Below are 26,055 nucleotides of genomic sequence, written 5' to 3'. Positions count from 1 at the left end.
ACAGATTTGGTTATGTGAAAACTTCCTGCATGGCAAGACAGCATAAGGCAAATGAGAAGCTCAGAAAGCCTTCCACATTGATAAGACAATTTATTCAACTTGCCATCAGAAATTCAATTAAAATAACAAATAATATATATATTTTTTTGCCAGTTGAAGACCTTCAATTCTAACAATGAGGCAAAGAAAACCAGCACATTTGCATGATACCAAGAAAGTATCTGGCTCTGCCTGTCACAACTTAAAATGCATACTCTCACAGGACAATGGCTGAATACACTGCAGTACATCCTTACCACATAATGTGATGCACAAATCCAGGAAGGCCTGTATACAGTTGAAGAAAACTTCTATGTACAGAAGAAACCTATTAAAAAAAAATCTCCATAACAACTTAAATGTCTGTCTTTATTTATACAAGGAATGGAAGAATACATTCCAGACCTTTGATGGGATTGAGAAGGGAGGGGTAAATTACCTTTTTCTTAACAAGATACTCTGTATGTTTTGAGCATCCTGTTTGTTAAACCAATAAACAATGATAAATACATAACATGAAAACAAGGTTTATAATGTAAATTAAAATTCTCATTTTTCAAAGTGAAAACATTAAAAAAAAACTATTAAAGTTGACAGCTCAAAAATAATGGTTAAAGTAAATCACTTAGGGCAGAAAACCTCAGAATAAATAAATAAAACAGAAGGACTAGGGATGAGGTGGCAGTTTTTTATATTTAACATAGAACTAGGCAGAAGATTCTCCAAGCTGATTTGGCCCACATGTGGTATCCCATACTTTTACCACCTCATAAAAAAGCAAATACCAGGTATATATAACAAGTATATTAACACATAGGCAACAATTATATGCATCACTTGGATCCCCTGGTAAACTGAAAGCAGTTTTAAAAAATATTCCCCACCATCCTTTTAAGACAACTTTCAGGTTACCCACGAATAGGAAGCAACCACATTAAAACGAGTTAAACTATGAAAAATAAAAAGGGCCATGACCTTTATTTAAAAGTATGTAAAGGTAGTATAATATGTACAGGTGGCACATGGTGCCAATTTTATTTGCAGATATAGTATTCCAACTCAAATTTGCAAGTTACACCTTTGCCACAGCCTTAGCTAAATCTTGAACTAGTGCAGAATTCAGCTGTGCTAGAGTGCTGATCTTTGCATGTTTAGATGTAGCATACTTGTTCTTGATAGTCTGGAAGAGAAATAGCACAGTAATTACACTGGGAAAACAAAAATTTACAATATCCAATGGTATAGGATTCATTTAAAAAATCAACGCTTTGGGCCTGAGGTACAGCGCAGAGGTAAAACAACAGCAGCAACCCAAAACACCTAACATGATCTCCTTAAAAATAAATTATGAATTTGCAGGCAGTAAATCTGAATTATTCTCATTTTCTCAACATCTCATCATTGATTTGACTTACCATATGCTTTGTAAGCCCTTGATTCACCATGACTATATTCTTAGCCAGGTGCTGCATAACAGGAAGAAGAGACTCTTCAGTATATGACAGGTAATGCTGTAGAATTGGTGTCTAAGACAAAAACAAAATGTCAAAAACGTTCAACCTGAAACAAAACCCACTTATCAATGGACTTCTTATTACAAATGTCTATACAACTTTTCATAAAGTTTCTAGATGTTAGTCAAGAGGGGTAGGGGGACACATACTATATGACTAATTTTAATTAAAATTTAAGACAAGTTTGAGCCTCTTTCTTCCCCAGTTTCTCTTTCAGGCTTCTGTAGAAACCTCTGCTCAAATCTCATTACACTAATGTAATTGCTGGGTTGTCCACCCCAAAGCTAGATTCCAAGTTCCTTGAGGCTGAGTTTCTTATTCATAGCTCTATTTCTAAGGTTTAGGGTAGTACCTGACACACGATGGGAGAAATATTAGTTGAATCAATGAATTTCCAGTTTATTACGAATGAATTTCCAGTTATGTCATTTGACAGAGTTTCTACATATATAAAGGGTAACAGCTACTATGTCTTTCTCAAAGGGTTTATGGAGATTAAATTCAGTAAACAAATGAGAGCATTCTACCAAGATGACATCATAAACAAATTATTTTTAGCATTCCTTCTATAGATTCTATATTTAGGAACCAGTGGAAATGACAAAATTCTGTATTCAAACATCATTTACAATTTAAAAGCTTCGGAGTTCTGTGAGATAGAGCTTACCCATTCACCATTGTCAAGAATTTTCAGTGCTAAGCAAAAAGCTCCTGCTGCAATTTGAGAAGGAGGAAAGTGCACCATATCATAGTCCAACATAGTTAGTTCCATCAGGTATTTAGCCAAAGTATGTTGCTCAACATCAACCTAGAACAAAACCCACTTATCAATGAACTTATTACAAATGTCTACAAGTTCTCAAATGCAATTGCCCATAAAAAGCTTCATAATGATATTAATATGTAACCTGATTATAAATAAAAAACATCTTTATCCCTTCCCAAACGTCATTAGGTATTTAATATATAACCAGCAGCAGTATTCCCTAATACATCCTAAAGAAGGCTTCTCAAGGAGTATGTACCTCTCCAATCTTAGATGCTCTGCGAAGGAAGTGCAGTGGTAGAGGGCGACCCAGACCAAAGTTTAAAACTCTTAGAATCTTCATTTCCATCTGTCTGATTTGGTGCTTAGTGTAAGTGTTGTTAGTCACAAAAGCAAAGTCACCAATTTCTGGAGGGTACATTTCTTCATATTTGCTTGCAATAAACATGGCAGTGACACCAACCAGCTGCAGCATCTTCTTGGGCACACAATTATCCTATAATGAGAATTTCAACTGGGTAAATAACATGTACTTCAAAAGGAGAAAGTTATGAAAGATACATACTTCTATAGCAAAATCTTAACTAATGACATTTTATCTCCTGAGACAGATTATAGCTGAAAAATAAGTTTCTTAGGACTAAGCTAAGACCCTAGAATAGAGAACCTTCAGTTACTGAACCAGGCTCACCTGCATAAACCGATCAATAATGGAAACAGTCATATACATGGTCTCCTGCAGCAACCTGAATTTCATTTGAACCTGTATTAGCCAGTCAATTAGGATAGCTCTCATGTTTCCAGTGACTTCCCGACCCAGTAGGTATTTTGGTCTCACTGACTGTTCTTCCTGCAAAAAAAAAAAAAAAAAAAAAAGAATGCAGATTATCCTTAGAAGCACAACTGCATGTGACATTTATGTCCAGAAAGGTGAGTTTTTTTGTTTTTAAATATAATAGTTTTGAGTTATTTAGAATCTAAGTTTTTAGTCCAATTATTCATTTGGTAACTAACTTCACTGGGGAAGAAAGCAAATCTTAGCTAGAACAATGTGGCAGGTTTTTAACATTGTCAGATGTTATAATGTCCAATTCATTACCACTGCTGCTGGCGCACATTCTGTATCCACCTTCCTCACAAATAAAGACACTATACCGTCATTTCAGATCTTTTCACTGAAGACTGAAAAACCAGAGCCTGACTGAGATTTTAGGAAATAAGAGAAAAATGTCAATAACTTGGGTGTCAACATACTTTATATATAAACAAAGTTATGAATTGTAATGTAAAAAACAACAACAAAGTACATGTATAAAGGCAAAAAAAAAAAAAAAAGAAAGAAAGAAATGCTGCCAGGGGGCTGGGGTTTCGGCTCAGTGGTAGAGCCGCTTGCCTAACGTGTGACACTGGGTTTGATCCTCAGCACCACATAAAAATAACTAAAATAAAGTTTAAGGGGCTGGGGATGTGGCTCAAGCGGTAGCGCGCTTGCCTGGTATGCGTGCGGCCCGGGTTCGATCCTCAGCACCACATACAAACAAAGATGTTGTGTCTGCCGAAAACTAAAATAAATAAATAAATATTAAAAAAAAAAAAGATAAAATAAAGTTTAAAAAATTTTTAACAACAGGGCTGATGCTGTGGCTCAGTGGTAGCACACTTGCCTGGCATACGTGAGGCACTGGGTTTGATTCAGCACCACATATAAATTTAAAAATAAATAAATAAAGGGTCAGTCAACAATGAAAAAAATTAAAAAAAAAAAAAATTTACCAACAACAAAAAAACGAGGGCTGAGGTTGTGGCTCAGTGGTAGAGCACTTGCCTCACATGTATGAGGCCCTGGGTTCGATCCTGAGCACCACATAAAAATTAATAAGTAGGGGCTGGGGATGTGGCTCAAGCGGTAGCGCGCTCGCCTGGCATGCGTGCGGCCCGGGTTCGATCCTCAGCACCACATACAAAGATGTTGTGTCCGCCGAAAACTGAAAAATAAGTATTAAAAAATTCTCTCTCTCTCTCTCTCTCTCTCTCTCTCTCTTTAAAAAAAAAAAAAAAATTAATAAGTAAAGTTGTGTCCATCAACAACTAAAAATACTAAAAAGAAACAAAACAAAACCAAATGCTGCCAGGCATGATGCTGCATGCCTATAATCCCAGTGACTTGAGAGGGTAAGGCTGTAGGAATGCAAATTCAAAGCCAGCCTCGGCAACTAAGCTGATCGTAAGCAACTTAGTGAGACCTGTCTCAAAATAAAAAGGCGTGGTGGTGCATGCCTGTAATCCCAGTGGCTCAGGAGGCTGAGACAGAAGGATAGAAAGTTCAAAGCCAGCCTCAGCAAAAGTGAGGCACTAAGCAACTCAGTGAGACCCTGTCTCTAAATAAAATGCAAAACAGAAATGGGGATGTGGCTCAGTGGTTAGGTGCCCCTGAGTTCAATCCCCAGTACCAAAAATAAATAAATATATAAATAAATAAAAAAGGGTTGCAGATGTGGCTCAGTGTCCCTGGGTTCAATCTCTAGTTAAAACAAAACAAAACAAAACAAATCCACTGCCTATAATCCCAGAAATTGAGGAGGAGGCAGGAGGATCACAAATTTGAGGCCAGCATGTGCAACCTAGTGAGACCTTGTCTCAAAATTAAAAAATAAAAGGAACAGAAGATGGAGTGTACTCTGTGCTTCTATTCCCAGTAACCTCCCCGCCAAAAGGAAAATGTTGCCAAAGTCCTGCTTCATTACTGTAAACTGTTGATAGAAAGTATCTTTAATAGTTGAGTATAGCAGCACATGCTGGTAGTCCCAACTATTCAGGAGGCTGAGGCAGGAGTATCACTTGAACCCAGGAATTCAAGGTCAGCCTGGGAAACATAATGAGACCCCATTTCAAACAAAACAACAATAACCCCCCAAATTTTAATGAAACTAAATATAGTTTAGAAAAAATGGATTCTAGTGATTTTACTGACCTCAAGTTGTCTCAGATAAGCATAGATATCCTTTACATATTCACTACAAAGGTTTGGATCTACTCCATCTTCTGCATCCACATCACTCACTGCAAGAATTACATCAGAGAAAGCCTGACACAGATATTCTTCTGCAGGAGCACATCCAGATGTTTCCATTGGGCTTGCAGAGGGAGTATCAACCTTGAAACAGAGAGAACTTTTGAAATAATTGCAGAGGACACACACTATAACTTGGGAATGAAGGTCAGATTATTGGTAACACCAACTCAAGAAACAATACTGCTGAAGACAATTCATTTCCTTAGAAGAAAAGAATTAGATTTGTTCAATTTCTTCTCAGGAAATGAATAATATAAAAAGGAAAATGTCAATTTAGATTAAGCAATTTAAAGTCAGCAGAATGTAACTGCTAACAGGCAAAAGAGAAGCAAATTCATATTCTAGACTTTCTGCCAAAGAAAACCAGCAAGTCATAAAGCTGTTTATCAGCATCATGTGAAGTTAATTAAAAAACTAATGACAAATGAGCCTTTAGTCCATTTCTTTCTTTTTTTTTTTTAAAAGGTGAAATTTTTAAATGTTCACTCCTTTTTTTAGTTGTTAATATTTTTTTAGTCGTTGGCAAACTTTTATTTTATTTATTTATATGCGGTGCTGAGAATCGAACCCAGAGCCTCACACATGCCAGGCAAGCGCTCCACCACTGAGCCACAACCCCAACCCCCTTTAGTCCATTTCAAAACGGGAATTGCTTCTCACTACTCAGGAAAATGTAAGTTCTGTCCTGAGTACCAAGGATTAACTGACTTTATTACCATTAACCATTTCCTTTATGCTCCTTTTACCACACTGTTCAAATATTTATTGAGCACCTTCTTCAAGTCAAACTGTGCTAGGAATTGCCTCATAGCATCCTTAAGAGGCTTTAAATTTAGTAGAGACATAGTAAAGAAACTCATGAGATTGATTGTGGGAACAGAGAAAGGGTGGGGAAATTAGGGGAAGTTTCAGGAGCTGATGCTTGAGCTGTTTTGAGAAAAACAAAAAGGTTATTTGCTAAATGAGACAGAGGATGGGAAAGGCATTCTTAAAGGGGAAATCAAAGGCAAGAAACAGTATGGGGCCAGGTGAGGTTGCACAGGCCTGTGATCCCAGCTATGTGGGAGGCTGATGAGTAAAATCACAAGTTTAAAGAAAGCCAGTCTTGTGCAACTTAGTGAGACCCTTAATCAGTATAGGACTTTAAAAAACAGAAAGAAAAAGAAAAAGTTAATTATTGGGCATCTTTGGTTGGTTGTATGTTTTGGTGCTGTGGGTACTGGACCCAAGGCCTCATGCATGCTAAGCAAATGCTCTATCAGCTAACTACTTTCCTAGCCAAAAAGTTCTTAGTTTTAGACTGTTAATCCATTTTCTTCTTCACTCTTTGGAGGAGATATATATATTCTTTTCCACTCCTTTTTATACTCCAACATCACAGACAATTCTTTTCAAGAAAATATTGTTTCAGCCAATGAATTTTGGATAGTATTGGCCTGTACTTAGACAAAAAGTTTCAGGCATCTACTGTTTAATATCATTTACAAAGGGGATAATATAAGAAAACAATTAAAAGCCAAGATTCTGAGCTGGGGTCGTAGCTCAGTGCAAGAGGCGCTGCCTAGCATATGTGAGGCACTGGGTTCAATTCTCAGCACCACATATATTAAATAAAATAAAGGTCCATTGACAACTAAAAAAAAAAGCCAAGGTTTTGAAGCTACAGCAAGGGCTTAAATTTCATATTGACCATCATTTAATTTCTTTTAGCCATTATCCAAAAAGTAGAAATAATACCTATCCCTGAGAGTAAATAAAGATTATGTGAGTTAATGCACATAAAGTGTTTAGCAGGGCTTGCCCTATGCTAAGCACTCAATAAAGAGTAAGTTTACCAAAATAGGTTCAGGCGAAAGTTTTTCTTCCTTGACAGGTTCAGGCTCAGGTTCAGGCTCAGGTTCAGGCTCAGTCTCAGGCTCTGGTACACACACGGGTGCCTTTTCCAAAGGTTTTGATAGTTTTTTAGCAATAACTTTTCCAGTAGCTGATGGTTTTGCTTCCTGTGGATGAAAGAGAGAGAATGGAATGTTTCTCTATCAAGGGTCACAGCTGGAATGTGGGCTCTTCAGGGAAGTTGGGTGAGGAAGATAGTTACCTTTTTCAGAAGCACTCTGGTCTGCAGCTGTTCACTGACTTTATTACCAATGTCTCCAAGAGCTGTTCTTGGCCTCAGCCCAGGCTTGGAGGCTGCAACAGTGGCCACAGGCACACGCTTTGCCCCTGCCATACTAATCTTGGTCTTATTGTCAGCATTAATTTTCGTGTTCTGAAAGAAGAAAGAGCACTTTTGACGGCTGGTTCAGGGAGGCTCGAGTAAGTCAAGGGTTAGTTAAGGTGGACACAATTGAGAAGGAAAGCTGGCTGCAAATGGGTTCTAAGGAGAGACGTGGTTCCAGGCTCTAAGGCCTCAGCAGTCATTTTCTTCCCAGAAACTCTTCATTCACCTATTGCGGGATTACCTCTTTAGTCCCCGTTTAGCCCCGTGAATTACAGTCGAAATGGGTATTCAAGTACAGATACTGCTCTGGGAAAAGGTTTACGCTGTTGGTGGGGGGCTTACTCATGGATCCTCCACTGCTTTTTAAAAAAGGTTTCCCGTTGATCCTCCTCCACCTACTCTCAAGGTCTATATCCAAGATCCGTTCAATTTTTTCTCACCTTCCTTCATCCCCAAAAGTCCCCCAGCTGGCCAGAGGCCCAGCTCAGTTCTCTCCCGGTAACCCCTCTCCCATACTGCCCCCGTAGTAGCCACGGTCCTCTCGGGTTCCGGGGACTCCCGCAGGTGAGTCAAGGCAGGAAGCCCGGAGCAAGGAAGACCGCGTTTTTTCACGGTCCGCAACGGCTCACCCTGGTGACTCGGAGCGCCATGGCTTTCTCTTCACCAGGCAGCGGCTCAGTTGGCAGAAGCAGCAACGGGAACACCGGATTCTCGGACTAACTAAAGACCTGACCCCAGCACAGATAAACAGCCGTTCCTCTGCAGCACGCCGGGAGGAGCCGGCCCGCTCGGGTTTAAACCCCGCACCGCTCCCTCCTTATTGGTCCATTCATGAAACTCGCTCCCTTCCCATTGGCCCCAGTCTGTTCTTGCGAATGCATTTCCAGGGCGACCCCACGAAGACGTTCGACAGGGGCGGGGCCAGGGAAAGCTGCGGCCCCCAAGACACCGCCCTCCGCTCGCGCTGTCTGGCTCCGCGCCTGCGCTCTGGAGCACCGCGGCCTCCTGGGAGAGGCGTGTTGCGTGCACCTCCTACTAGGGAGGGCGTGAGTGTGTGTTCTCTGCGCCTGCTGCAGTCTTTCCTCCTTGGAGAGCGACATTGTGTTGTTCGTAGTTTTAGAAACTTGCACCTCTGGCTCTAGACAAGTTTATTGTTACACACTCTCTTCCCTTTCAGTAACAGTAATAACATCTTAAAGTTCATGAAAGACTTTAATGTAGGTAATTCTTTCATTCGATCATTCCAGTAGCTCCGTGGATTTACAATATGGTGTTATGGGATACACATACATGCTCCAAATGGGCATCTCTTGAAGCAAAGTTAACGCATTTACTTTTCAGTTACTCTCTCTCTTTTTTTTTTTTTAGGTTATGGGGATTAAACCCAGTGGTGCTCTACCACTGCACTTCATTCACAGCCCTTTTTATTTTTGGTACCAGTAATTGAACCCAGGAGTGTTCAAACACTGAGCCACCTCCCCAGCCCTTTTTAACATTTTTTAAATTTATTTTTGGTGCCAGGGATTGAGCTTAGGGGCACTTGACTTCAAGCCTCATACCCAGCCCTATTTTGTATTTTATTTAGAGACAGGGTCTCCCTGAGTTGCTTAGTACCTCGCCATTGCCGAGGCTGGCTTTGAACCGCCATCCTCCTGTCTCAGCCTCCTGAGCTACTGGGATTACAGGCGTGTGCCCCTGCGCCGGCCCCTTTTTTATTTTTTGAGACAGGTTTTAATTAAACTGCTCAGAGCCTTGCTAAATTGTTGAGCTGACCTTGAACTTGCAACTTGCAATCGTCTGTCTCAGCTTCCCGAACCGCCGGGATTACAGGCCTGTGCCACCACTCCTGGCTCCAGCCCTTTTTAAAAATAATAATATTTATTTTTCTAAGTTGCTGAGGCTGGCCTCAAATTTGTGATGTTCCTGCCTCAGGTTCGCTGGGATTACGGAGTGCAGGTAGGTTTATGGAGGTCTTTTGGAATCAGTACTTGAGAAGGTAGTGAAATTAGTTTTTTGTTATATTTTGAATGTGGCCTTGTGTAGTTGAACTTTCTTTGACTCATGCAAAAAAGTCTCCTCAGCATAAAAGCTTTATTTATTGTGATGATTATAGCAGTCTTGGGAGGATAACTAGTTTTGTTTTTGTTTTCTACAAAAACATTGCTCTGGGAGTAAGTTATACTCCCTGAGACAGAGTATTTCACAAGTAAATATCCTATTTGAGAAATCTGTTTCAAGGCTTAACTTTAGTCCTCATGCTGCCTTCAGTTTGCTGAATTAAGTGATGGCAAGAAGATGGAGGCAAGCAGAATGTGGTGTCATGAGCCCTGTAGGCCAGGGTACTGGGGGACTGAGGCAGGAGGTTGCTTGTGTTCAGAAGTTTGAGGCCAGCTGGGGCAAGACAGAGAGACCCCCATCTCAAAAATAAAAAAGGAAGCCCTGTGTGGTGGTCCACACCTGTAATCCCAGTGCCTGGGGAAACAGAGGCAGAAGGATCACAATTTCAAAGCCAGCAACTTGGGGAGGCTCTAAACAATTTAGTGAGACCCTGTCCCAAAACTTAAAAGTTAAAAGGACTGGGGATGTGGCTCAGTGGCTAAGTGTCCCTGGACTCAGTCCCCAGTACCAAATAAAAAATGATGGGGTCATATTAAAGGAAATGAATAAGAGAAAGGGCAAGTAACAAAAGAAGAGGATGCAAAGAAGAATGGTGGAGAATAGAGAATGAGAGAGGACCCTTACCAGTCCTAGAAATTGAAGAGAGGGTTCTTTCCACATTCCACTCCTGGTTTATCTTCCATTTCTTTAAACAGAAAGTAGTTTTTGTAGAAGACTGAGTAGTAGCCTGATGCCCTCAAACTGCACTGAGGAACATGAAATGTAGCAGTGAGAATTTGAAAGCACAATTTAAACTGGGCTTGTGGGTGCATGCCTGTAATCCCCACCCTGGAGGTTGAGTTAGGAGGATTGAAAGTCCTGCAAGTTCATGAGACCCTGTCTTTTTTTTTATATTTATTTTTTTAGTTGTACACAATACCTTTATTTTGTTTATTTATTTTTATGTGGTACTAAGGATCGAACCCAGGGCCTTGCATGTGCTAGGCGAGCGCTCTACCGCTGAGCCACAGCCCCAGACCCTGTCTTAAAAAAAAGGAAATAAAAAGGATGGCATGTAGCTCAGAGGTAGACTCAGGCATGCACCAGGCACTGGGAATCCCCAGTACTGAAAAAACCCCAAAACAAGATATATAGTTTTATATTGGTGCCCAGCTATACTTTATAATCTGCTGATTGGTGGGGGTAGGGTATATATGGGGGTGGTGAACAGAAGAAATGGTATTGAGAGCCACTCCCGAAGGGGCCCCAGCAAACTTCCAGCTGCCAGCTGATTGGCTCCTCTGTGGTGATGCTCATTGGGCTGTTTCCCAGCCCTTTCAGACCACGGAGCTGCTCATTGGGGGACTCTTTGGCTCCGCCCTTGCGACCCAGCCAATCGGCCTCAAGAGTGGGAGGAGTGGGGGGTGGAGAGGCTCTCCAAAAGCTGGTGGTGGCAGATGGGCTCTGAGGGAATTCCTGAAGAGCTCCTATGGTGCTGGGTGTGTTCTAAAAATAAAGTTCATTTCTGCTTGATAAGTGGCTCGTGAATTGTGCCCAGCCAGACTGCAGCACATTGGCCCACTGATTACCCAAAAACTATGGTGCTCACAGCTAATTAACCTGAAGATCAGAGTTTAAACAGAAGTGTCAGCCAGTATATGAAATGAGCCAAGCTCAAGCTTCAAAATCATTGCTTATAGGCTCAGCAATAGAGCATTTGCCTAGCATGTGCAGAGGCCCTCCATTCCATCCCCACACCAGAAAAAAAAGAATGGCTAATTCCACTGATTTTCCTACATTATAAACACATGCCCTCTCATCCATAAAGGCTTTTCTCACTTCTAGGAGAAGAAAGAGTTCTTGTTCTCCTTTGAATGTGGAATAATATTACTTTTTTTCATTCTCAAGAGCTTGTATGGCTTCTGGCTCTATATTTTATACATTTTTGGGGTATCTGTGTGTGTGTGTGTGTGTGTGTGCATGCTATGGATTGAACTCAGGCAAATGCCACACTACTGAGCTACATCCTTAGCTCCTATTTTACAACTTTTTATATGCTTAGTAACTAGTGCCTTCTTATGAGGGGAGAGATAATGTTATATATCTTTTGTATCATCATCCTGCTTTACATATATTGGGCACTTAATACATCTATTGACTAAATACTTACCTTTGATAAAACTGTTCCAATAAATTAGCTGCTTCCATAAATTCTGCAGGAATCTGCCATATATTTAGTGGATCCAGACTTCATCTGTTTAAGTCAGAGAATAAGTAGCCCTTGGACCATATCTATTGGGAGAATTTGATTCCTAGGTCAGCCCATCTCAGTATAAATTTTCAGTCTTTCATATTAGGCATTCCTATTTGCTCTTATGGAAAATTGAGGCAACCAATAAAAGGATAAGTCAGTATAATTTGATTAATTTGTAACCGTTAAAGAGAGGCACAGTTACAGATATTTAACCTGGTATTCAAGTAGACTGAAAGTCCCACTCCTGACCTTACTTTCTAACCATAGGTATACAAATCTGGGGTATGTGATTGTTATGCCAGATTCGTGGGACCCCAATAGACCTCCAGGAGCCGAATCTGATGCAATCACACAAGAGTCTTTATTGCAAGCTGGAGCCTGGACTCACAACCGTTCCTGAAGCAGTGGTCCCAGGGAGTGAGACCTGGTCCTTTGTTCAGTGAGATTTTATAGGGGGACACTCTATGCATCACAACATCACACAGCAAATCATTCCATACTGCGGGAAAGTCAAACAACTCCTCTTAACATTGATTAGCACATTCACTGGCGGGAACAAGTTGGGTAGAGGTGATTGGCTAGTACAAGAGGGGGGTTCGTTTGAACTGATTGGTTTAGGCCACAAGGGGTGTATGTGCTAAACTACATGGTTTCCCAACATGTTATCAACCACCATAAACTACTTGGGGGTCATCTGGCATCCCAGGTATTTTCCCTGTCTTATGCTGATTGGAGGTTGCTAGGGGTGTTGCTATGGGTTCCCACTAAGCCTGAGTCAGGGACACCTGGTGCCACAGACCTCTCCTGTTATTTACAGACAAACAACTCAGCAGGGTGGGTATGTACTTAGGAGTGCTCTGTGGGTTTTTCCAAGGACAAGGGTCACGCCCCCTTCCTTAGGACAGGCCTTGAGGTAGAAGCTGCTGTTATTTATTTATTTTAAAAAATGGAGCCACATTAGTTTCTCATGATAATGCAAAAACAACTACAATTGGGTTTACACAATTCACTCCTGGTGGAATGATTTTCTCATTTTACTTCCAAACCTCATTCATCTCTTAGGTCTGTAAATGCTATCTCCATGAAGTCTTCTTTTCCTTCTAGTTAAAAGTAACCTCTACATTCTGAAATTTGTCACTCTGTGAAGACGTCAAACTGCTCTAAATATTTACTTATAATTTTTTATATTTATTTTTAAGTTGTAGTTGGACACAATATCTTCATTTTATTATTTATTTTTATGTGGTGCACACATGCTAGGTGAGTTCTCTACCTACTGCTAAGCCACAATCCTATTTATAACTGTTTATGTGTCTTATCTTACCTACGGTAATAAGCATACTAAAGAAAAGTTTTGTGTCTGATTCATGTTTTTGAAAAGAAAGTGAGAAGGCGATAGAGAAATGAAAGACCAGGCAGAGATCCACACAAAGGTTTATTTGTCAAAACAGACAAATAAAGGCCATCCCTCTATATATAGAGTGGAGATATTGCGGTGTTCAGCTTTTGTGGGGTAGGGGTTTGGAGCTGTAGTTGTGGTGCTATGGGATAGGTTGTGGGGGGGGTGCTTGCGATAGAGTTGGGCGGGTGGGAATAGCATGGGATTGGCTTAGGTCGATGGCACCCTGGGGCTTTCCAGAGTCAAGGGGTCCTGTCCTTCTGGTATTGGCATAGGGTTATGGTAACAAGGAGTAGGTCACTAATGGGGGTGGGGGTGGGAGTTCGGGTAAAAGGAAGTACAGGAAACTGAAACTTAATCTCATAAGATGGTGGTTAACATATAAAATGACTGCTCAGATGTTAAATCAAGACCCTATAGTTTTTTATCTTGGAAAAGCAAATTCACAAATAAAAGGCAATGAGTACGTTACCTAGTTCCAGTCATTGTTCTCTCTACTGGGCTTCAGCAAAAAACCTGCCAACTGTCCCCTATATCCTACTCACTCTCCTCCTCTGATCCTTTTGAAACACATTGGTTCATGACAATCTCTTTACTCAGGGAGGTACATCTACAGGCTCCCAAGTCCTCAAAGTGTCATCTGCCTAATCTTGCTGCATCACTGTCCTTCCTGCTCTACATGCGTGTGCACACGCACACACACACATATATTTTTTCTTCCTGTGGTGCTGGGGATTAAATCCAAGGCCTTGCATGTGCTAGGCAAGTGATCCATCACCTAAGCTACACGCCCCCAAGCCTGTTTTGTTTTGAAATCATGCGAAGTACTTCCTTCCTCAAAAGCCCTTGCATTTGATGTACTCTCAGTCTAGAATAGTTGATATCGTGGCCTTTCTTCCATCAGGTCCTAAAGCCTTCTTCCACAGAGAACCTCTTTAATCATTCTTTAGCACATTCTCTGGCACTTTGGCCTGAACTCTGCTTTTGTTGAATGTCAACTCTGAATCCATAATGCCTGGTTTGAAGAGCTGGCTTTCCCATTTACTAGGTATATAATTTTGGGCAAGTTAATTAAACATTCTTTGCCTTAGTTTCCTCATCAGTAAAAACAAGATAATAATTATATATGTATTTATTGCTTAAAACGGTGTTCATCTGACACATGGGAAGGGTTCCATAGCTAATGCTTTTCTTCATAGCTCTTAGCACACCTGACATTTTGTTATATATTACGCTGTCTTCACTAGAAAGTATACTTCCTCAGGGCCGGACTGTTAATTATTGATGACTTTATCCCTAGCAACTACAGCAGTGTAGTCAGTGCTTTGCCACTGAGTTACCTCCCCAACAAACCCCCCTCCCCATTTTTTTTTTGGTACTGTAGATTGAATCAAGGACACTGAACTACATCCCCAGCCCTTTTTATTTAATGTTTTAAAAATGTTTACCTTTATTTATTTATATGTGGTGCTAAGGATTGAACCTAGTGCCTCACATGTTCCAGGCAAGCAATCTACCACTGAGCCATAGCCACAGCTCTTTATTTTTACATTTTGAGACCAGGTCTTGCTAAGTTGTCTAGGATGGCATCAAACTTGCAGTCCTGCCTCACCTGCCTCAGCCTCCTGAGTAGCTGAGATTATAGACTTGTTTCATAGCAAACCAGCACATTTTCTTTTCTTTCTTTTTTTTTTTTGGTACCAGGGATTGAACTCGGGGGCACTCAACCACTGAACCACATCCCCAGCCCTACTTTGTATTTTATTAGAGACAGGGTGTCACTGAGTTGCAAAGCACTTTGCCATTGCTGAGGCTGGCTTTGAACTTGCAATCCTCCTGTCTTAGCCTCCCAAACCGCTGCGATTACAGGCATGCACCTCTGCACCTGGCTAGCACATTTTCTTAAAAAGGCTTTCCATAACTATGTGAATGTTAATATTAAAAAATTTAGGTACTGTCCCAAAGTTGCAGGGGGAACCTCCTTAGGCTTTAAATTCAAATGAAAAATAGCCATAAAATGGAACAATATATATCTGAAAAAAACCTAGTCAACCACACTGCACTATCAAGTTTGATCAGTTCAAGCATACTTAATATATGGTAACACTAGAGCAACAGGAGGAAAAAATGCATATGATCATGTAAAATGCTAATGTAGTGCTTAGCACAAAGTAATTGTGAAATAATGAAAAATTGAAAAAAACCCCAAGGCCCCCCCCAAAAAAATAACTTGAGAAAGAAAATGAACAATGTAGAAATTAAAATTTCAAAGATTTGACAGTTGTGTACGGCTGTGTAATCACTGTCCTGACCAAGATGTAGAATGATCTCAACACTCCCCAAATATTCCCTTTTCCTCCTTTCCAACAAATTCTGTACACCCTCAAGACCACATGTGCTGTGATACATCCTCCCCTAAGATGTCCAGGCCCTAAAGCCTGGAACCTATGAATATATTACCTTTTCATGGCAAAAGGGTCTTACAACACTTTGAGACAGGGAGCATACCCTAAATGTGTGTGGGCCTCGTGTAATCACACTAAGTCCTTAAAAGTAGAAAAAGAAGGTAGAAAAACCAAAGAGATGCAACAGTAGGGAAAGGGGCAGAGAAATTTGACGCATGACAAGTGACTTGCTGCTGGCTTTGAAGATAGAGGAAGGAGTCCACAAACCCAAGAAAATAGGTGACCTCTAGAAGGTGTGAACAGCAGCAAAGAAACAGGGACCTCAGTCTATATACAGAAAGACTAACTTCAGTCAACAATCTGAATGATCAGGGAAACAGATTCTTTCCTGGAGCCTCCAGAGGAAACACCGACCTGCTGACACCTCCATTTTAGCCCTGTGAAACCTATACTGGACTTGTGACCTACAGAAGCCAGTAAGGTTGCAATAATTTGTAATTATAACAGCAATAGAAAACTTATAATACAGACCACTTCCCATGTTCTATCACTATAGTCTTTATTTATTTATTTATTTTTTGGTGCTGGGAATTAAACCTAGGGCCTCATGCTTGCTAAGCAAGCACTCTACCACTGTGCTACACTTCAAACCCTAGATTAGTCTTATATATGTTCTTGGACTTAATCATATAAAGGAATCAGTGTGAACTCTTATGTCTGGCTTCTTTCAGTTAACATGTTTTTGAGATTCATCTCTGTGGTATGTAACAGTCATTTCATTTTAATTATTTTTTGCAGTGCTCTTTATAGCTGAGTAGTATTCCAAACACATATTATGAATATGTACATTTTATCTAAATATAAAGCAAAAACAGAATCCTTTGTTGAGAAGTGTCTAATTATGTAGCTTCATTATTTTTCTATTGAAACTAGAAAAGGTTAATGTTATTATGTTAAAGAAACAACAACAAATTTTTTTTTTTTTTGGTACCAGGGGATCGAACCCAGGGATATTAACCATTGAGCCACATCCCTAGCTGTTTTTATTTTTTGAGACAAGGTCTCACTAAGTTGGTTAAGGCCTCATTGCTGAGGCTGGTCTCAAACTCCCAATCCTCCTGCCTAAGGCTCATGAGTCGCTGGGTAACAGGTGTGCGCCACTAGGCCCAGCGATGGGAACAACAAATTTATACTATAAAAGATGCAAAGGGTGGGGGTATAGCACTTGCCTTACATGTGTGAGGCACTGGGTTCGATTCTTAGCACCACATAAAAAAAAAAAACCTAAAAATATTAAAAACAAAATAAAATAAAAGATGCAAGGTCTATTTTAAGGGGAAATCATATGCTCCTAAGTTCGTAATAACAGAAATAATGGTTGAGAGAATGATAAACAATCACCGCCTTTCTCTGAGCAAATGAACTATCAAATAAGTTTAAAATAATACCCAAGACATAATACCCAAGACAGAAGCCTATCTGTACACTTAATATCTAATAAATCTCTTAGAATGCTGATTATTTAAAAAAGAGAGAAATTAATGAAAGCTGCCTCTGAAGTTAAAGTTAAAATAATGATTCCTCAAATTATTTAGCCCTTTGCAACTTTTTATTTTCACATATCCTTTTGTTCCCAAACCCTGGTGAAGCAGATTTGAGCACACTGTATTGCCTTTAAGAATGAGGGGAAAAAATATAAAAAAAGAGGCTGATTTGCCTAAAGTCACATAGTTTCCATGAAATGGAACTAGCAACCTGATTCTTTCAAAACCTAGTTGCTCTAATTTCCAGCTATACCCCTTAACTGTCAGCCCACTTCTCTTCCACCCTGATAGTTCTCAATCAATCATATTAATTTATTTTTGCTGTTATATGCCTTCTAAGGGAAATGAAAAATTTAACATTGGTGTAATATTTATTGTACCCTCCTAACTGCTTAAATTTTTTTATTTTTATTTTATTATTTTTTAAAAATATTTATTTCTTTTTAGTTGTACACAATACCTTTGTTTTTCTTTCTTTATTTTATGTGGTGCTGAGGCTTGAATCCAGGGCCTTGCACATGCTAGGCGAGCGCTCTACCGCTGAGCCACAACCCCAGCCCCTTTTTTAAAATTTTTTTTAGTTGTAGTTGGATACTTGGCTTTATTTTATTTATTTTTATGTAGTGCTGAGGATTGAACCCAGGGCCTCGCACATGCTAGGTGAGCACTCTACCGCTTAGCCATGACCCCAGCCTCCTTTATTTTTTAATATTTATTTTTTAGTTGTAGTTGGACACAATACTTTTATTTTATTTATTTATTTTTATGTGGTGCTGAGGATTGAACCCAGGGCCTCACGCGTGCTAGGCAAGTGCTCCACTGCTGAGCCACAACCCCAGCCCATTATTTACTTATTTTTTTAAAGGACAAGACAATCAGTTCTTCCTTAGACCTTCTTTTTATTTTATTTTTAAAATATTTTCTTAGTTGTTGATGGACTTTATTGTCTTTTTATTTATTTTTATGTGGTGCTGAGGATTGAACCCAGTGCCTCATGCATGGTAAGCAAGCACGCTACCACTGAGCCACAACCCTAGCCCTTAAATTTTTTTATTTTAAAAAATCTTAAAGTATAAAAATTGCATTAGAACATCAATGTGCAATTATTTTCCCACCACTCAAAAATTTTAATATGAACTGAAGATTCTGGACCAAAAAAACGTGCAAAGAGAAGACATGGAATATAAAAATAACTTACAGCAAATTTCTAAAATTCCTCACATATTAAAACTGGTAAGACAAAAATATCATTTACAATACATGTTTGCCATTATAATAGATAAGAAAATAGTACCCATATTAAATTTATGCTACTTTTCAAAATTCCTAGCATAAGAATGAAACTATTCAGATGCTTATAAATAGATATTCAAAAGTTTCTTTTGGATAACATTCTTTGGTATTCATAAAACAGCATATATTATATAAAGTCTTTTTGGATGATATATCCATTTAAAATTCGAAATGAAAATATAATTAGATATCATTATTCAAAGTAATTATATGTCAGTTTGATTTCATGCTGTCTAAATGTTTATGGACAAATTTTACTTATTAAACCCCGACATAACTATTTTTTGTTTATTTCTTTTTCTTTTTGGTACCAGGGATTGAACTCAGGGGCACTTGACAACTGAGCCACATTCCCAGTCCTATTTCTGTATTTTATTTAGAGACAGGGTCTCATTGAATTGCAAAGCACTTTGCTGAGTTGCTGAGGCTGGCTTTGGACTTGCAACCCTCCTATCTCAGCCTCCTGAGCCCCTGGGATTACAGGGGCTAATGTGTGTCACTGCGCTCGGCTTGATTATTTCTTACTTAGCTACATTTTCCAAAAATTAGAAAAAAGTTATATCCATAGGCAGAGAATTCAACTCTGAGTTGGTAATCATTTTCTTAATTGGCTGTTCTACAACATATGGAGGCAAATGAGAAGTTGAAAAGCCTAGGATTGCTTGGATACCAGTGTGATAAACAGCTTGGAATGCCAAATGCATAATAAGAAATGGAATATTCTACTCTGGAGAAAGATGACAAGTAAATGAATAACATGGACACAACTTAGTATAAGTTTTTTACCCTAATAAATTAATTATTCATTTGCAAATATTACCAAAAGTAAAAAAATTTATTTTACAGAGTGGTTGGTTTTGTAATACATCAAAAACGGTAAAGTTATCCTTCCCTATTCTCACTGCTTATCTCAAATCAGTGGCTGAAGTTTCTTCTAAATAATTTAGTTTACATTTAAAGTGGCAATACAGATTTTACTTTTAAGTTATAATTAGAAACCAGTTTTATATACAGAAAATCCACAAATATAGAATTTTTATTCCTATTTTATCCTCAGGCTATGCAAAAATTGACTAAAAACTTTTCATTTGGGTCTTTGTAATAAACATGTAAATACATATTTACAATGGAGATGCTTTCTGATAGAAAGTAAACATACAGAAGTAATTTTGGTCTTCACTAGAATCCATCATTATGTGTCCATTTTTGAAGACGATGCAGTACATCATGTTCCCTCAAAATTTAAATTGCTCTTATAATTCAAATATGGTAATTATTTTTCTTATACCATTATGCTTCATTCTGTATTTAAATATGCTTTAAGAAAGATTCCTTGATCCAACAGTAGGGAGCTTTAAAAGTTTTTGTACGATTATGTGCAATTTTTGTCCTTCTGGCAATATTATAAACAGCATCATTTAATCATTGTCATTTCCCAGGGATAATTCCTGATTATCTTACATGATATAAGTACCATCTTTGCAGTATTTCAGGGACTCCATTTGTTTTGTCATAGCCAGAACATCATGAAATCCAGTACTTAGGCCAGACATGTGTTGAAAGTATGCCTCTTTTTCCACTTGAATTGTTAAATTGTTTACTCCAGCATCTTTAAGTATTCCTGTAACCTGTTACAAAAATCCAGACATTTAAAAGCATTTAAAGTATTTAATCTTTACATAAAGCATTACATCTTTACATCTTACATAATTAATATATTTTTTACAGTTATAGATAGTCTAAGATTAAACCCTCAGAGAAATGTTTATTATCTAGTTAAAATGTTAGATAGATCTGTGGGGCTGTGGCTGTGGCTCAGTGGTGGAGTGCTTGCCTCGCATGTGCCAGGCACTAGGTTTTTATTCTCAGCACCGCATAAAAATAAAAATAAACAAAGGTATTGTGTCAATATATAACTAAAAATAAAATAAAAAAGTTAGATATATCTGTAAGAAGGTCATTAAATTACTGACCTGACATTTAAAGTAGAAAATAAAAACAGCTAAGGTTTCCATATGTTGCATCTACCATAGGGCCACAGGAATTTCTTTTTCTTTTTTTTTTTTTGGTGGTACTGAGGATTAAACCTAGGGCCTTAACACATGAACAGGCAAGTGCTCTGCCACCGAACCACATCTCCAGCCCTTGGGACTGTTTTGATCCTGCCGCAGTCTGGCTGGGCACAAATAACAGAGCCGCCACAAAGCCTTGTAGGTTCAAACAGCAACTCTTTATTCCCAAACTCTCACCAGCACTCTACACACACTTCCAGGGAACACACTCCCTCCACCAGCTCCGCGCGCCAATTCTCAAGGAACCCCCCCCCCCCCCCCCCCCCCCCCCCCCCCCCCGACCCAGAGAACTCCAAAGTAGAGGGCGCCCGAGGCAGCAGGCTTCGCCCTAATCCCGAGAGCAGGGTCGACTTTCAACCATTTCCTCTGGCAAAATGCCAGGTGTCATTCCGACTAAACTATGGCTCTCAAAATGATCCTTATCTCCAAATATAGCATATACCCTGCCAACCTGGTTATTATTAATTTAGGGCATATTTACAATAATTTATTTCTTGATAACCTACTGGGAACCAAGATGGATCATAAATGAAATTTTTTTGGTGATACTAGGGATTGAACCTAGGGCTTTGTACATGGTAGGCAAGCACTCTATCACTAAGCTATAGTGGTAGTCCTTTTTTTCCACTGTTTTATTTTGAGACAAGTTCTTGCTAAATTGCCCAGTCTGGCCTTCAACTTGCAGTCTTCCTGCTTCATCCTCCTGAGTAGTTGGGACTACAGGCATGCACTACCATGCCTGGCTAAGATTAATATTTTTGAAGAGTAAATAACTACTGACCATATAACGAGGTGGGCAATTTTATGTATAAATCATCTCAACTGAAATTACTAAAAGAAAAGAATATTATTACCTGCTGTACTATTCTTTGTTCCATCACATCAGACGTCACCTGTATATGAATTGTTCCCGCCACAATGCTGGCAGAATGACGCCAAAAATGAGGGTCTCGGTATGATATTAATCCTTCAATTTTCTGTATCTGTCAAATCAAAGGAGAGGTGATATAAATGGTCTCAAAGACTAATTTATTTATTTATTTATTTATATTTAATTTTTTAGTACCAAGGATTGAACCAGGAATGTTTAAACACCAAGCCACATTCCCAGCCATTTTTTTTCTATTTTATTAAAGACAAGGGCTTGCTGAGTTGCTTAAGGCCTTGTCAAGTTGCTGAGGCTGGCTTTCAACTCACAATCTTCCTGCCTCAGCCTCTGGAGTTGCTGGGATTACAGGTATGTTCCACCACACCCAGCTAAGGCTAATTTATTTAAAATGGTATGTTCTCTGCTAGAAATCAAACATAGATTCCTTGGTCTAGAATCATTATGCTGATTAAAAAAAAAAAAAAAAAAGAAGAAGAAAATGGTATTAAGGATAGGCCAGAAGTAGTAAGGTGCAGAAGGATAGCTAGCTTGAAGTAAAGGTATCTTTATATAACATGTACTTTGCCTATTCTAAACATTATCTGAATATGTTCAATGAAATACATGGTTCAGTTACACTGATACATACACATTATTTGTCATACAGAGCTAACATATTCAAAAGTTTCTTCAATGTTCAACAACAGAGGATTGGTTATATAAATGGTACACAGTCATTAAAAATGTATTAGAGGGCTGGGGTTGTGGCTTGGTGGTAGAGCACTTGTCTAGCATGGGTAAGGCACTGGTTTGGATCCTCACCACCACATTAAAAAATAAATAAATAAAACATAAAGTTATTATAAAAATATCTATTAGAATATTATCCAATCTAACATATTTAAATAGAGAAAATTTTAAAAAACAGTACAAAACAGTTTTTGCTCTTTTTATTTATTTATTATACCTTTATTTTATTTATTTATTTTTATGTGGTGTTGGGGATCAAACTTAGTGCCTCATACTTGCGAGGCAAGCGCTCTACCACTGAGCCACAATCTCAGCCCGCTATTTTTATTTTTGAAATATTTTTATATAGAAAAACAACTTGGAAAAATATTTCTTCCCAGGTGGTAAAATTTATGTGATTTTCTTTTTTGTACTTTTCTTTATTTTGAAGTTTTCTGTAATGGATATATATTATCTTTGAAATAAAAAAATACTTTTCATTTTATTTTATCTTAGGTACTAGGGATTGAACCCAAGGGTACTTCACCAGTGAGCTACATCCCCAGCACTTTTAATTTCTTATTTTGAGACAGGGTCTCGCTAAGTTGCTTATAGCTTCACTAAGTTGGCTTCAACCTTGGAATCCTCCTGCCTCAGCCTCCCAAGCTGCTGGGATTACAGGTGTGTGCCACATGCCTAGCTGAAATAAAAAATACTTTAAAAAGTAGAATGTATTATGAGAAAGGGAGAAAACTTGACTAACTTAATTTGTGAAAAGTGGGTTAAGATGCTACAGTTTATGTGGGCTGGGGTTATGGCTCAGTGGTAGAATGCTTGTCCAGTATGTGTGAGGCACAGGGTTTGACCATCAGCACAGTGTAAACATAAACAAAATAAAGCCATGGTGTCCACCTTACAACTAAAAAAAAAAAAAAAAGATGGTATAGTTTATGTCTTTTTCTCTTTCTTTGAAGTGCTAAGGATTGAACCCAGGGCTTTGCATATGCAGGCTACCACTGAGCTTAGTTATGTCCTAGTGCAAGAGGCTAAAGAGGCTAGTTTATACATTCAGAAATCTGGGACCAGGGGTATGGCTCAGTGGTACAATATGTGTCTAGTTTTCAAAGCCCTGAATTTGATAACCAGCACAAACACACAACAAAATAAAATCACAAAATCAACTTTTTTCTTTTTTTTTTTTTTAATATTTACTTTTTGGTTGTACACAATAACTTTATTTTAATATTTATTTTATGTGGTGCTGAGGATCGAACCCAGGGCCTTGCACATGTTAGGCAAGAGCTCTACCGCTGAGCCACAACCCCAGCCCTCAACTTTTCCTTTTTTAAAGATATTAATTGGCTTTTATGTTAGTCTCTAGTAAAGAAACTCATTCCATAACATACTTTATGGACAACACTATGTTCCACAATTGCAATGCCAACCCCAATTTCTTTAATTTGATATGGCAAACCACAAAGTGAAAAAACATTGTTGTATTTGTTTTTACTAGGAATTGTTTATATCCCCAGTCTATTTTTCTATAAAACTGTTTTTTTCTTGATTTAAAAGGAATATGAATAGTAAGTCTTTGTATTTTTATATGTTCTTCAAACATTTCCTCTTGATCTGCCATTTGTATTTCATGTTCATTAATGGACTCTTTCTCTAACAAGCAATTTTCAATTTGTTAAATGTGTAGATCCCTGCCTTACTTTTTAGCTTCTGGTTTCACTTTAAGGTTATAAAAGCTTTTTGGGGGGTCGGGGGGGGGGGGGGCGGAGGTTGTGGCTCAGCAGTAGAATGCTCGCCTCGAATGTGCGAGACCCTGAGTTCGATCCTCAACACCACGTAAAAATAAATAAGTGAAATAAAGGTATTGTGTCCAACTACAACTAAAAAATAAATATTAAGAAAAAAGCCTTTTCCTTCCTTTGGGACTATAAAAATATACTTTTTGGGCTTGGCTTGGGATGTAGCTCAGTGGTAGAGTGCTTACCTAGTGAGCTTTAGGCCTTGGGTTTAACCCCTGGTATCACACACACACACACAAAAGCAGCTTCTATTTTATTTCAGAAATTTTATAATTTTTTGTCATTTATACATTTAATCTGTTGGAAATATATTTTTATATGGTATGGAATGGAGCTATAATTTTCTTTTCTATGAAGTAGAAATGTAATTAATTCAAAGCGATCAATTCCTTCTCCTCACAGATCTGAAATGACATCTTTGGTGTACATTGAATTTCATAAGTTTCTAGACAAACTATTAATTAATTAATTAATTTTAGAGAGAGAGAGAGAGGAGAGAGAGAATTTTTAAATATTTATTTTTCAGTTTTCGGTGGACACAACATCTTTATTTTATTTTTATGTGGTGCTGAGGATCAAAACCAGCGCCCCGCGCATGCCAGGTGAGTGCGTTACGGCTTGAGCCACATCCCCAGCCCAGACAAATGATTATTTTTAAAAATAATTCATTTGCTTTCTTCTTGTTAAGGACAAAACTGTTAGTTTTATATGTTAATGTATAACTTTATAATAATAAAACAGGAACCTATGAAACTAATTAGTTAATTCTATAAATTATGTATGGTTCTTTATACTCAAAAACTAACTCTTCCAAATTTCAAAATAATACTGGATTGTCTAGTCCCACAAATAAAAAGCAAAACAAAATCCCAATGTGAGGCAACTGAATTGAGTTTTAAACAACAACAACAACAAAATAAATACCTTTATAATATAGTATTCCCATCCAAGAACATGTCTCTGTCTCTTTATTTGGTTCCTGTTTTATATCCATTAAGTAAAAAAAAAAATTTATTTGCACATTTCTTGTCAGTCAACTTACTCATTTTTAAATGCTACTTTAAAAGAAAAACAACAGTAAAGAAATTACATACAGTACCTTTTCTAAGGCAATATGTAATTCTTTTTCACATTCTGGTGGTAGTCTCAGAAGGAGAACTTGACAGGCATCTTTAATCAGTGGGACAACACTGAGAAATATTAATACAGCAATAAAAAGAGAACAGAGGGGATCGGCAATGAACCATCCAAACTGTTCTATAAGAATTGTGGATACAATCACACCAATACTGCCAAGAGTATCTGCCAAAACATGTAGAAATACACCTACAAAGAAAATATATAAAAATATTATAAATAAAAGTATCTAATTTAGCTTTTTTAATCCATCTTACTGATATTGCTGGGTACCTACTAGGCATCACCACTTTGCTAGTGGTACTTCAAAAGGACATGGTTAGGGCTGGGGTTGTGGCTCAGTGGTAGAGTGCTTGCTTCACATGTGTGGGGAACTGGGTTTGATCCTCAGCACCACATAAATAAATAAAATAAAGGTATTATGTTCACCTACAACTAAAAATTAAAAAAAAAAAAAAAAGGACAAGGTTACTGTCCTCAGGGAATTTAACGTACTGTAAAAAGGTAAGGACAGGGCTGGGACTGTGGCTCAGTGGTAGCACACTTGCCTGGCATGTGTGAGGCACTGGGTTTGATTCTCAGCACCACATATAAATAAATAAAACAAAGATCTACCAACAACTAAGAAAAAAAATTAGGAAAAAAAAAAAAAAAGGTAAAGGCTACTAGGACACAGTGTGGTTAAGATTTAATAAGTTGATGTACTTTTTTGGGGAAGGCTTCCTAAAAAATCATGCTTGAGCCAAGTTTTGACATCACCCAAGTTATTTATATTAAGCAATTAGTACAAAGAATAACACAGTGGGAGATTAATATATCCACCATACTTTTTT

The 26,055-nt window shown here is 38.3% G+C and overlaps 2 protein-coding genes across 2 annotated transcripts in view; both read right to left on the bottom strand.

Moving 5' to 3' along the window:
• Window positions 1-70: 70 nt before the first annotated feature.
• On the bottom strand, window positions 71-8,517 carry Ccnb1 (cyclin B1). The gene is made up of 9 exons (XM_046456137.2): window positions 8,240-8,517; window positions 7,488-7,658; window positions 7,228-7,392; window positions 5,291-5,473; window positions 3,011-3,169; window positions 2,579-2,815; window positions 2,221-2,361; window positions 1,455-1,565; window positions 71-1,219 (listed from the first exon to the last, which is right to left on the bottom strand). Exons 1-9 carry the CDS (start codon window positions 8,258-8,260, stop codon window positions 1,112-1,114), a joined length of 1,296 nt encoding a protein of 431 aa, XP_046312093.1. The 5' UTR covers window positions 8,261-8,517; the 3' UTR covers window positions 71-1,111.
• Window positions 8,518-19,370: 10,853 nt separating this feature from the next.
• The window catches only part of Slc30a5 (solute carrier family 30 member 5), a 34,937-nt gene continuing 28,252 nt past the window's right edge, over window positions 19,371-26,055 (bottom strand). The window contains exons 14-16 of the mRNA XM_046456135.2: window positions 25,185-25,411; window positions 21,529-21,657; window positions 19,371-20,230 (exon numbers count right to left, since the gene is read on the bottom strand). Coding sequence (XP_046312091.1) covers window positions 20,060-20,230; window positions 21,529-21,657; window positions 25,185-25,411 — 527 coding nt within the window. The 3' untranslated portion in view covers window positions 19,371-20,059. The remainder of the gene's footprint in view (window positions 20,231-21,528; window positions 21,658-25,184; window positions 25,412-26,055) is intronic.

Source organism: Marmota monax, unplaced genomic scaffold, assembly GCF_021218885.2.
Source record: "Marmota monax isolate L192 unplaced genomic scaffold, Marmota_monax_Labrador192_F-V1.1 WCK01_AAM20220418_F8-fsc00130, whole genome shotgun sequence".
Classification (NCBI taxonomy): Eukaryota; Metazoa; Chordata; class Mammalia; order Rodentia; family Sciuridae; genus Marmota; species Marmota monax.
The sequence above is the reverse complement of the archived record's forward strand: the minus strand, read 5'-3'. Positions and strand labels throughout refer to the sequence as shown.

Bases quoted from the DNA above. Each gene is read 5' to 3' on its own strand.
- Ccnb1 (XM_046456137.2), bottom strand. From the start codon at position 8,260: ATGGCGCTCCGAGTCACCAGG. The intron at 1,566-2,220 runs GTAAGCTCTATC...TTTTTGTCTTAG, and splicing joins TTCTTGACAATGGTGAATGG to ACACCAATTCTACAGCATTA. The intron at 1,220-1,454 runs GTAAGTCAAATC...TTTCTCTTCCAG, and splicing joins AAGGGCTTACAAAGCATATG to ACTATCAAGAACAAGTATGC.